The sequence below is a fragment of the Penaeus chinensis genome, chromosome 11 (genome assembly GCF_019202785.1).
Source record: "Penaeus chinensis breed Huanghai No. 1 chromosome 11, ASM1920278v2, whole genome shotgun sequence".
Taxonomy (NCBI): domain Eukaryota; kingdom Metazoa; phylum Arthropoda; class Malacostraca; order Decapoda; family Penaeidae; genus Penaeus; species Penaeus chinensis.
In genome coordinates, this window is record NC_061829.1 from 9,566,009 (window position 1) to 9,579,528 (window position 13,520).

At 37.3% G+C, this 13,520-nt stretch overlaps 1 protein-coding gene across 1 annotated transcript in view; it reads right to left on the reverse strand.

Annotated features, from left to right (window-relative positions):
* Positions 1-823: 823 nt before the first annotated feature.
* LOC125030372 (eukaryotic translation initiation factor 5-like) overlaps positions 824-13,520 on the reverse strand; it is a 14,074-nt gene continuing 1,377 nt past the window's right edge. The window contains exons 3-15 of the mRNA XM_047620403.1: positions 8,667-8,775; positions 8,048-8,162; positions 7,625-7,827; positions 6,092-6,266; positions 5,702-5,855; positions 5,331-5,512; positions 5,085-5,187; positions 4,507-4,667; positions 4,162-4,308; positions 3,886-4,035; positions 3,637-3,774; positions 3,350-3,535; positions 824-2,964 (exon numbers count right to left, since the gene is read on the reverse strand). Coding sequence (XP_047476359.1) covers positions 2,800-2,964; positions 3,350-3,535; positions 3,637-3,774; positions 3,886-4,035; positions 4,162-4,308; positions 4,507-4,667; positions 5,085-5,187; positions 5,331-5,512; positions 5,702-5,855 — 1,386 coding nt within the window. The 5' untranslated portion in view covers positions 6,092-6,266; positions 7,625-7,827; positions 8,048-8,162; positions 8,667-8,775 and the 3' untranslated portion in view covers positions 824-2,799. The remainder of the gene's footprint in view (positions 2,965-3,349; positions 3,536-3,636; positions 3,775-3,885; positions 4,036-4,161; positions 4,309-4,506; positions 4,668-5,084; positions 5,188-5,330; positions 5,513-5,701; positions 5,856-6,091; positions 6,267-7,624; positions 7,828-8,047; positions 8,163-8,666; positions 8,776-13,520) is intronic.

Here is a 13,520-nt window from a genome sequence, read left to right on the forward strand (position 1 = left end):
AATTTTCTGCCACGTCAAGCATCTAAAGTTATTAGTCAAATCCAAAATAATGATAGGGTGGGGCTTAGGGGCAAAGCCCTCTGGGATGGCATTATAAAAAAAAGTATTGTGGCAAAAAGGGTAAAAATGAGAACGATTAGGATAAGAGGACAGAAGTGGGTGAAGAAAAGAAGGAAAAGGAAGACAAGACCATGCAATGCATGTCGAAGCGAATGCTTATGTCCAGGGCAGGGGCCTCCGCCTCCTATATTCCCACCATAAGAAGCAAGGGATTGGGGAAGTTATGTTTCAACCCAATGTTTACAGGTTGGTTGACATTTACTGGACAACCAATATGGTCACTACCTCACCACGACTCGGTCTGCTGTGCCCCCGTCACCCGTGTGGACAACTGATGTGCCTAGTTGTAGCCAATGACCACTGGGGACTGCTCGATCTGGTAATACGGTCATATAAGCGTGAAATATCCACTCACTGGTCAATGAATCGGGCCTTAGAATGCTTCTATGAGAAAGAAATTGAATAAATGGCCATGATGCCATCTTCGCATCAACTTGAAATACTTAATACATCTTAAAAACTAAATCAAAGAAACGGTAGATACTGAAAGTATAGAGTAACAATTGTCTCCCTTTATACAATACTGTAGAAGAAATTGGATTCCTTGATTATTTATCACATTAATGGCTAACATAAATAACATCCATCATCACACCAAAATTAAGTTTAGGAAATAAGAGTGGGTATCAAAGGAAACCAACGAAAGGTAAAACACACATTTCAAATCATGCATAAAAAAAACAGTAGGTCAATAAAAGAGAAATGGATGCTGCAACAATTATTTAAAGAGCCATACATTAACATCTCTGAAAAATCATAATGAATAAAATAATGATGAAGGGGAGGGGGTGACAATCAATCCATTGACATGTCCCTTCCTTACTTTTACAAAATATTTGAATACCTTTTATCCCAATCACAAGATCAAATAATACAGACAATTATCTGGGATAATATATCTAACATTTTCCTTTTCCTGTTCTGAGGAAACAAAATGCAACCTTTGAGATTTGATAGATTTAATCAGTTCTATTTGTAAAAAATAAAATTTTATAGGTTTCAACATTAATATGGCATTATGTGGAGAACTTCAGTATCATCCATATACCATTCAAACTGCTGTACACATCCTTATTGGAAATCACCAAGACTAAAAATCTAACAATACTAAATGAGCAAAGAAAAAAAAACACTTCCTTTCCAAATAACATTTTTATCTCGGTTATGAATACATACATTACCCATGTTCATGGGAAGTCTACCATATCATCAACACTATGTTCATTTCAATATTTTCACAAGTGAAATCACTTGTACTGGATTAACACCTGGATTGTGCATCTACATAAGCTTCTCAGTGACTTCCCATATTTCCCTTTCTATCACATGAAATAAGCAGTGGGGAGTTGATCCACAAAATAAAGGATTAACTACAACCAAATTACCCTCATACTTCAGAAATGCACCTCCTAGTTTAAAAAGGATATGGGACTAAATATCATTTCACACTTCCCCCTTACTTACCTCACTAAACATCACAGTCTTAAACTAGTCTTGGTTGAAAAAAAAAGAAAAAGAAAAAGAAGAAGAAAAAAAAAAAAAAAAAAAAAAAAAATGAAGCCGCCACACCTCATGTACATAAACTGGAGGACCTGAGATTTTCCTGATTTTCCTCTTCCTGTAAAGTGAAAATTGCAAACAAGAAAAACACTGATGCTCCAATCTACACACAAGCAGATATCATCCATCGCAACACTTACTGGGAGGTTTATAGTATTGCAAAATTTGAGATAATTTAGAACACTGATATCAAATTTCACTCCACCTATGTACTGATTTACGATATAAAGAACCCACAAGCTGTAATATTTTTAAAAATTTTAGTGAACACTAAGACAGAGCTAAAATATAAACTGTATTAAGCAGACTAATTGCAAGAGTCCCAAACACCAAATACTTGAATGAGTTAGAGACGTCATATCGAGAGCTTATGGTCTCCAGGTTGCCTACTATCACTAGTCTTACATGCAGGCTGGTGATAATGGTTATAAGCTTTGTGTGATGAAAGTCTAAAGTAATTTTTACAACAAAAAACATTTCAAAAATCATAAGCAAGTTCTTGGATAAAGCCTTTTCTTTAACTATATAAAAGGTCTTTGATTTGACCCTTTCCCACTCAACATCCAGGATTTATTTCAAGAGGAACCATCTAGAAAGTTACTTATATCTGCCACGAAGAAAACCCTTTCAGCGATTACTTTCTTCGATTTTCTGATGAAAACTTTAAAATCACACCTTTTACATTGTGTAAGTAAGGGAACTATGAACTAAATTTTTACCAAAGGATTAAATATTTACTAATCCTATACTCGTAGATGGTATTTTACCTACTAGAATAATAATCCTGGAACATTTCAAATATTTGGCAAGCTGAAGATCTGAAGGAACAAGATCAGTTTACCTTACCAACTGGAGGAAAACATGGTTTCATGGTACCTGATTTCTATAGCAATCCTTTGGAACAATCTACAAGAGAAACAAAATATCAAGTAGTCAAAAACCATTCAACACAGCTGAGTTGGGCCAACAGATTTCTTCCTTACAAACCAACAGATTACCAAAATTGATGAATGTTGAATCACCTCTTCAAAGGAAAAACGTACCGAATAATTCAAACCGTATAGGTTATTCAGTGAACTTGTGTAACGGTATGAGTAAGTTGCATATACTTTTACAAGTTTAAATATTATCAATATCCAAGTCGCTCTCGTCATCGTCCTCTTCCTCATCATCACCAGGAGCAACAATCTTGGGTGCTTCAGCCACAATGGGCTTTGCTTCACCTAAATTCTTGTTCTCTTGTTCTTTGAGGGATTGGGCTCTTGCACGGTCGTCATACTCAATCTGGAAAGATAAATCAAATTTCATACTCTTGGAAATACCTTTGCATGCCAATGTGGAAGCAATGCTGCAATGACTCCTTCAATTTTCATGGTTTACTACCTTCCTTTAATTCTTTTTACAATACATTATTTTCATCATTTACTTATTTTCTTAAAATAAAAATACACAATTTGCATGTTGATGGTTACACTTTACTACAATGATTTTGCATCCAACATTAACAGCATTATCCTCAATACCATAATATATTTGCTACATAATCACAAACTAATATATATATATATATATATTTTTTTTTTTTTACATATGAGCTACATGAACCATGTTTACCAATGCACCACTAATTTCCACAATCCTATTTTCAACATAATACCTCATATCTTACCTCTACATCATCCTCTTCTTCCTCCTCTGTGGTCTCCTCCTCCTCTGCCTCCTGCAGCCACCTAAGGAAAGGTTGGGCCTTTGCATGGATTTCAGCTGCAACTTCCTTGCTCACATACTTCTTTGAAGTCTTCTTACCCCAGTCCAGCAATACCTCTTCCTCCACAACGTCATGGTCATACATTGCCTGTTATGAATTACAACTTTAAACCATTTCTTCCTTTAAATGAAGTTCTACCACTTAAGTTCTCATTAGTAGAATTGTATGGTAATCAAGTGATTTCTTACCTTCAATATCACTGGAACTTTAGGTAAGAGTTGTTCCTTCTTCAATTCAATTAGTTTTTCAACTGCACCCAAGAAGTACTTCTGGCTCTTGGGGTTGCCGTGAGTGAAAAGCAGCAACAGAATGCGATAATGTGGGATCTGTAACAAAAACAAATCATTTCTAGAATGGAAAATATATATAAAACTAACTAAATAAATACAATATAAAACTAAATAAAAATATTTCTTGTTTTGTTATAAAAAGGTTACCTGTTTAATGATGTTGTCATCCAGTAGCAGCTCTACAATAACCATAACAGCCTTGTTTTCTTTGATGTCCAACCTCTCTGCTTCAGCTGCTATGTCCTTAAACACAGCCACATCTGCACCTGGCTTCAACAGACCAGCATCCTTCTTCCCCTGATACAGATAAACATTACTTACTCAAAAAGTCAGATATTCAGAAAAAAAGATCTGATACATACTTATCCCACATTGATATATAAAAGTACAAATCTTACTCTTCAAGAAATAAATGATAATCACCTTGCAGTACTCAAAGAATACTTCCAACCGCTCACTCTGGGTCTTCTCAAGATCAGTCGAGACGGTCATTTTCTTCACTCCCGCAGTCAAGGTCTTTTGTCTTGCCTTTACAGCCTGTTCACTAACATCCAATCCCCAGTCTTCATCCTGACAATTTAATTCAGATTAATAATTGCTTTCTCAGTTATTTTCTGCATTATAATCATCAATGGCCTAGTTCATATTCTTTACCATAGTCAGGGATTTTTTGTTCCAGCCATTTTGATATTCTTAGATTTCAAAATAGCATGAAATGGGAGTGTTGAGGGGACAACAAAACACCAATAATAATGAAATAGCACTTACATCATCTTCCTCAGCATCACCGTTCAAGTCCGCATCAGAAGCATCCGATTTATCTGCATGGGGAGACCCTGGCCTCAGACTACTTTTATGGCCATTCTCGGCCTTCTTACTGTGAGTCTTCCTTTTAGTGAGCGAAGTACCCTGTTGGTTGGGCTTTATATCTAACAAAAGAAACCACTAAATATTAATGCAAGTAGATTTCAAGGCAACCATTTTCATCAAATACTCATTATCAGGATTAAACCTATATGGATAACAATATTTTTTTATCCACCAAACTGGCAAACATTGTAATAACCAGAAAAGCAAAACATGGCTGGTACTTTTAATTCAAATTATTCACATACCAAAAAAGTACTAAATCACATCTGGAAAAAATTAACAGTACCCCTAGCAGAAAGAATACTCAAAGGGGGGGGGGGGGGGGACTACAGTCACTGACTCACTGATTGACTCAAGTATCCCTGGTGGTTTTGGAGCCATTTTCCTTTCAGTTCCAATTGCCAGCACTTTCTGGTATATTAATATTTTATAAAGTCAAGGTATGGACTACTAATATGGTTTTGCACAATACTAACCAGGTGGATTCTTGACAATGAAGGTGGTCAGTTTATGCCTCATGTCTAACATTCCTTGATATCCACAGGCCTTACAAGATTGTTTGATGTGGCCTTTCTTCTCCTGCAAAGAAAGGACGTATATTAATTTTTTTCATAACATTTAAGAATTTTTTTCTGAGCAAGAAAATGTGCAAGGTAAAACTTACAATTTTGCCAATTAGATAAAAACAAAGAAAAAGAAAAAATTAAATCATAAAAGCTTACATTTGGGAACAGGACAGTCTCAGGGTTTTCACATTCAGGGCAAAGGACAAATCTTTTAATAAACCCATCAAGAAGATCCTGAAGTTTTGCAGCATCATGCGAGCCATTGACGATGTAGCGGTCATTCTTGTAGTCAAACTGAGTTTGGGCTCCAAGTTCACAACCGAAGTACTTGCAAGGGTCTGTAATATTAAATTTTGAATGTGGATTAACAAGCTTTCATTTTTAATTCTAAACCTTTAAACATGCAAGTGAAAACTAGTAATGAATCAAGAAAAATGGTCAGTACTGCTACATGTAGATTGCCTTATTTGATTAAAAATTGAAATATTCCGGTTGTAAAATTAAACAACTATATTGATAACACGTACAGGTAGGAGGACGTCCAAGAGCCTTTGCAACATCTACCATGTTGACAATGACCGTTTTGATGCCGTTGCCTTTGCCCTCGACCTTGGCCATGAGCTTAGGCATCTTGTACCGGTAGAAGGCATCCATAACATTGCGGTTGACGTTGTAACTCATCTGCAAGGAAATTTAAATGGAGATCATGCAAATGGGTATACAGTTCTTTAGACACTCATTAACCACATAGTAAATTCATAATTGGAAGCTAACTAGATAAATGCAAATATTACATTTTTAAAAATTGTATTAATAGGATGACACTTTAAAACCTTCTAAAAAAGTACAGATCTAATCCTTAAAAATGCTTCGGAAGGCCATAAAATGTACAAGACTTGCAGAAATGTATTCTCTACCTTGCCGGTTCCTGTTGACGATTTTCAAAGAACAAATCTCCGTGAATTTTTTTTAAGCAACTTGAAGTATCTTAGTGAATGGAAGTGATGTGGTGATACAAGGAATGGACAAGCCAGTCACTGGGTCAAGACAGCCACTGGGATATCATGCGGCTTGTTCACTCCACTGCAGTTTCTGGCAATGTAGAAAGAGAAAATTACATACCAAGAAACACTTTAACACAGACCATCCTACTATTAGTTGTGCCATTGTTTGGCTATGGCTGTATTCACTTAGGAGTAAAAGCCCCTAAAAGTTGGTTTAAAGCCTTTTTATAGAATTACTCAAAAAAAGGTCAAAGCACATGGGGATAAAATGTTACTTTTTATTATTCTTGCACTGCATTATGGACTACCTAAAGATAATGAGTCTGTGCAAGGAAAAACTGTCTTACTATCTGGGTAAAGAAAATTAAATGACAAATCTAGGACATTACAAAATGGGGGAAAAAAAAAATGTGTGTAAAAAGAAAATAGTATTGCAATGGGGAGCCAGAGAGTTTTGTCACAACCCAGCCTACAAGGTGTGCACCTGTCAATGGCTGCTCACGCAAGTCTAATGTGAATGCCAAGAAACACCCAGCTCCAATGGGTTCATCATTTAACCCCTTGGTGACAGGTGTAGAAAAAAAAAAAAAAAAAAAAAAAAAAAAAAAAACTACGCTCTGGCAAACCACGGCAAAGCGTCGACTTTGAGCGCGTGAGTTCGGTACATCAAGCCGAATCACTGCCTCGGAGCACACGCCACATTTCGAGTGGTTTGTTTTGATGCCTATAGGCTGTCTTGGTAGGGGTTAATAAATACTAAAGATAAATAGATTATATAGTATACACTAAGAAACACACAGGCTATAGTGAAAATCCCTTTCAAATAATACATTATTTTTATAACTGAGTCATCTCTTGTTTTTGCAGAGGATAACTTGCACAATGTAAGAGTAACTTGAAACTTTCATCACTGGCAGATGCAAATTACAGTTTTGTCTCTGAATACTTTATCTTGACCTGTCAAGATAAAGTAAAAGCATCTAAACGAGAAATCCATTTTTCCAATAATTTTTTTTATATTCCCCAGTAATTGAAATTAACCTGTTGAATAGGAGTGACTGGGGTGGGGGAATGGGAGGGGGGTTCACTTCACATCACAAGGGCCGAGTCGATGGGAGATATTGTTGAAGAGTGGCGAGTGACCGGGGCATCCTGCCACAAGTGTATAAAACTAAGGGAAATTAAGACTTGCTGGGCCTTTAGGAAAGGGCTTTTGCATTATTTCCATTGGTAAACAAGGACAATCAGAATCCATCCTCATATCCTTGATGGAGAGAGAGAGGGGAGAAAGAGGGGAGGGAAAAAAAAAAAAAAAAAAAGCAATGTTCTTGCAAATCGCAATATTATATCCCTTCACCACATCTAATAAATTTCCTAGAAACTCTTACACACTACTCACAAAAAATTGCACAAAGCATTAAAACAAATGAAACCCTGTATACTAACTTTTATGCAGCAGTGACAGAGGGGTGCAAAGGAGAGCCACATTCAGAGTATTGAGAGATGATTGCTCATGGGGTAATGAGCTTCTTGCCAAGTTCTTTGTCTCTTAGTTGGTATCTCCTTTTTGTGTTTGTTCAGCATAAGTGGGTTCTTGGTGTCCGTATATGGACAACAGCTACTACAACCAAATAAAGCACACGATACAGCTGTAAGAAGAAAATTTATTTCCTAATAACAAACACTTGATATCCTAATGCAATGTTTTGCAGCTGCAATGAAAATACTGTTTAGTATATATTCTACAAAGCTGGTTCAATATTTTTACAGACAGCTAAATCATGTAATAGTAACAAGGGAGGTGGGAGAGGAAGGGTTCATGTACTGCAATAACTTTATAGGCCTTTAAACTTCTAATTCTAGTCATACCTAGTGCCAGTAAGCGAAAGGATGATGTCCGTAATTTGGGTGGGTGGCTTGCTGAAGTCACGAAGTCCTGAATGGTTGCAGTTTACGATGCCGGTTGCTAGAAAACTGCCTATTTCTGCAAATCAAAATAATTTATTATGGATCTACAAGACAAGGCAATTCTACCAGCTATATTTTTCTTTACTTCACGTCTTGAGAGCTTAACTATTTCCTCTTCCACATAGGTGAGGCGAAGAGAGCGAAGTACAGACTGTATGGCATGTAGTGTTGATCCCTTTTCAACTACTGATCCGTACAACCATTAAAGCACTAGTAAATCATGGTAAATGAAAACTTCTATTACCTTCAAGTGACTAAGATTTCCATTTACTTTCCTTGCATAAATTGAAAAAGCAAAACAGCTATAACCCCACCTAAACATTCCATACAAACTGCTTCTTCCTTAGAGAAAGGGCAATAGGAAATTGGTTTGCCTTTTCCAATTTTATCTCATCTCAGCCCAAAGACAAAAGATCAAAGTGTAACAAGGAAAAGTCAATTCACATGGGTAGAAAGTATTGAACAGGCAACCAGATTCTCCCCAAACCCACACACAATGAAAAGGGAAAATATACCTTACCTAATATCAAGGGGAGTGTCTGAGGCGCGTGCACACATACAAGACTGTGTCAGTAAGCCTCCCAACGGCTCCACTGATAATATACAATTTCCGGGGGATATGTGTCCCTCTGAAAAGAAAAGATTTAAAATGGGTAAGAAAAAGAACAATGAATAAACAAAATAATTCAAAGAAAAAAGAAAACACTAATATATAATGATTTTCCCAATCCACTTTCATAGTCACATCCTGATATTTCCTATCATTATCTAACCCATCTGGTACAGAAAATGGAAAGCAAAGGCCAAAACCCAAGAATGAGATTTAAAAAATTAAAAAATGTAAAAATATCAAGAACAATGGAGTCGGGGAAACTGAAATGGGGGGGAAAACAGAAGAAAACCAATCAAGGAAAATGGAAGTTAGAAATGGGGGAGGGGGAAATTAAGAATGGGGGGAGAAAGGTGGAAGAAACTATGAAGAAAAAGGGAGCTGTGGGGGAGGAGAGGTAAAAGGAAGAAAAAAACAGATTTGGAGTAGAAAAAAGAAAAGTAGTTAGGAAGATGTATAAAAGATTTCTGGCATGGTAAGTGGATTCCATTCCCTTCTGTGTCATAAGTCTACAAACATGATCACAAGGATGAAAAGTATTTTTGTTATAGAACTTAACATAAGAATCCATCTAACTAAAACCAGTAAAAAAAAATAAGCATTCTGCACTAAAAATTTTCAAACCAATATTCAATACTAATCTCCTATTCTGTCTACTATTTTCTCTTCCAGTTCTTTCATCTGCACACACTTTCACTGATCATTCCTAAACAGCAGTTTCCAAAAACTGTCAATATGCATAACTTTGATGGTCTTCACTCATAAACCCCAAGTCCATAGCAAGGTTCTCTTTAAAGCCAAATCCAGCTTTAAAGATTCACTCAATCCAAGAAACTTCAAATATTGAAAAAAGGTAAAGGAATGAGGGTGGGAAAAAAAGCCCAATCATTTTCTTTAATATCTAAACTGCATTGAAACATATCACTGTCAGATTATAATTCAAAAACCATTAGTTGAAAGACATCTTGCACAATCTTGACAACCATACCATCACTGTCAGATGGCCAGAAATACCAGACACCACATATCAAGGCAGTGTGTATCCTTAGAGAGCAATGGTAATGGTCCGAGTACAAGGCAAAAGATATACCTGGTCTCATGAAGGCACCAAGCTCCAGGGCTTCCAATGGCTCTACTGACAACGGCACTTTCCTCTGGCTGCCTGCTCTCTAGATCGCTCACTCTCTCTTTCTCTTTCTCCCTCTCTCTCTCACTCACTCTCTCTCACTCTCTCTCCCTCCCTCTCCCAATGGATGCTCTCTTTCTCACATCTCCCATGGATGCTCACATGCATACCAACCTTTGCCTCCAATCAATAATACTCAAATCAGCAAAAAACATTTCTGCATTCTAAGCCTTCAATAAAAAAAAAAAAAAATTTCCCCCCACATCCTTCCCAATTTAAACCAAATTTCCTATAGAACAAACTAATTTACCTGCCCTTACTATATTGTGGTTTGTAATCTAAAAAAGAGAGAGAAAAAAAAAAAAAGAATTTGCCACCCCCCTCACAAAAAATGCATTTCTCCAGCAACAAGATAGACATTCCATACAAGTGTCAAGTCTTCAGGCAAAGAAGAGAGCAAGGGAAAGAAAAAAAAAAAAAAGAGAGAGAGAGAGAGAGAGAGAGAGAGAGAGAGAGAGAGAGAGAGAGAGAGAGAGAGAGAGAGAGAGAGAGAGAGAGAGAGAGAGAGAGAGAGGGAGGGAAGGGGGGAGGGAAGGGGGGAGAGAGAGGGGGAGAGAGAGGGGGAGGGAAGGGGGGAGGGAAGGGGGGAGAGAGAGGGGGAGGGAAGGGGGGAGGGAAGGGGGGAGAGAGAGGGGGAGGGAAGGGGGGAGGGAAGGGGGGAGAGAGAGGGGGAGGGAAGGGGGGAGGGAAGGGGGGAGAGAGAGGGGGAGGGAAGGGGGGAGAGAGAGGGGGAGGGAAGGGGGGAGGGAAGGGGGGAGGGAAGAGGGGAGGGAAGGGGGGAGGGAAGAGGGGAGGGAAGAGGGGAGGGAAGAGGGGAGGAGGAGAGGAGAGGAGAGAGGAGGTGAGGGGAGGTGAGGGGAGATGAGATGGGGAGAGGGGAGGGGAGAGTGAGGAGTAAGGAGAGCAGGCAGGCAGACAGCCACTCCTGAGCCAGAGAGGGCTGGTAACCATGGCAACTGTACACGCAACAGGCACCACTCCCAATGTTGCCACATACAGTAGTTTTTATATTTCTTTTTCCTTTAGTAAAACAGTTTACACAGAAAAATATGGATACCAACATCTTAGATTCTTTTGTGCCTAAAATAAAAATAGAGTTAGAAAAGAAAAAGAAAAGAAAAGAAATTCAAAGATATTACACCAAAAGACACTGGCAACTCAACCTGCTCTTTCCAGACGTCAATACTACCCACACACCAACCCACTTACACCCACGCATTCCACGAACATACAACCTTCTTCCCTGTGATAACATGAACTATATGGGGAATGAATGAATAGGAATGAATGAATATGCCTCTTAATCAACACCTACAGTTTGCTATGACCTGAAGTTGCAAACAACAGAAAGGAGATAGAAATAGAAAATCATAGGCACTGCAGCTCAAAATTCAATATGATAACCTGTACTTTTCCTTGACTATTCTTTGGAATTTGGTTGCAATTCTACTAGAAGTAGTTATGATTTGATTGCAAACTTACTTCACAACTTTTCAGAGATTGGTCAGGGAGAAAGAACAAAAGGGGGATTTTAAGCATTTTCCCCGGGAAGCTTTGCAATATCATAACCTTCCCTAACATTCTCTCAAGATAGGATGTACTGCCACAGATGGACAAATGAAGTTGATCCCTTGATATGGTAATTTCAATTATCTATTTTCATTCTGATGCAAACATAACACAGTAACTCATCTGGAGTAGTGAAAGGATACAAGTGAATTTAAAAACTATCAGTAACAGAACCACCTTCCATTCATGGAAACAGATCTAAAATTAAACAAGGTTCCCAAGGACTAATTTTTACAACTATCACCCCTCCCTCTCGCTTGGTCATTTTACTCTGTAATTTTAAGTAGTAACATCAAATGCTCTCATTTCCAATATCAGCCCAAAAGGATAAATCTACATCTAAACTTCTGATATGCTTCATCAAAACCACTAACGTTAGAGATCTTTCACACTGGATTAAATAAAATTACTATCAAATGTTAAATAAAAAATGCAGAGATAACAAGTATAATACTAATGAACTCCACGGAATTTTTAGTATGGGTCATAACAGAGGATTCTGAACCTTGTGCGTATTCACAATGAAAAAAGTATAGCTAATCGCCTTTTTCCCTAGTAACCTTCAAGCACATGCTGCTGATCAACTGTATTAACCCATGATCAAGGGAATATCTCCTTGGTGAAAATATCAAAATAGCCATGACATGTATGGTAATCACCCGACACCATTGGGGGTCAAATTTTTTAAAACAAACGTTCCTTCATTCACTTAACCACTTAACCACAGATTGCAAGGATTGGTGTCATGGTAAAGTTTTGCCAAGATGCAGATGACAGCCACAACTTACATCACAGATAGCTTGTTTTTCACTGCAAGGGTTTTACTTTACAATACAGACACACCTGCCAATATCACCTCAAATTTTTTTTCCAAAAATATAAGTTGCCATGACTAGGCATGGAAGAAGGGTTTCCGAGGTGTCCTAGCTTAGTATGTACATACTGTAAAGATTAAACCATTACAAGATCAATGCCACACACACAAACTAGTTAGCTGTTTTTTTATTACTTTTAATACTAAAAGATAAGATGGGCAAACTACCAATAAATTATTTTAGGCAACAGTCACTGACTCAGGCCAGAAGTCAATGTGTTAAGCTATAAAGCAGTGGTTCCCAACCTTTTTTTTACTCCTGCACCCCTAAAAAAAAATTCTGACCTCGTACCCCCTACATTTTATACAAGCTAAAAACAGGAACTGGAGATACCATGGTTTTGCTTTACCAAGGAAATGAAATAAGCGCTTTTTTTTATAGTCCACTGCAAAAGAAAACAAAAAGACCGCAGGAGAGTAATAAATATATCCTTAGAGTGCTGAAATTTCCTAAAACTAAGGAAATTTCTTAAAAGTTACTAGCCTGCTTCTTGCACCCCCTGGAATAATGTCTCGCACCCCTGGTTGGGAACCCCTGCTATAAAGCATGTCCCTGGGAACAGCCAGCTGTTTAGATGTAATACAGTGAATGGGCCAAACAAATTTACATTCAGAACTGAATTAATTAAAATGGCAATATTCAAAGTACAATGGAACCGATATTATAACCTTAAACATGAAAAAGCAAGAGGGGAGAAAGCTGGCTTACTTCATAAGCAATACTAAAATATAGAAAACAATGCTTAAGAATAACCAGGAGAAAGTAAATAAAAGTAAAATAACATCAGAGGCAAATATAAAAAAGACATTTCAGACAAGTGTTCATTATCAGTACCGAAATAAAACTAGATACAAAAATCACTTCCTAAATACAATGCACTTGCATAATCAAAACCAAGAAGAAATAATTTAATACAAATATCACATACACTTCTATCTTGCATTTCCATATGTTGCATGTTCCCTGAAGTCTACAAGCAAGAACTACTAAAAGATGTAGGTGCTTTTCTAAATTTAATACATCATCCACATCAAAAAGGACACTGAAGTGAATTAACTAGATTTATAATTTATGTTTAATCCTTCATTTAAGTTCTATTATCTTTATACATGCAAGGGTTCCGTCAGGGGTTAC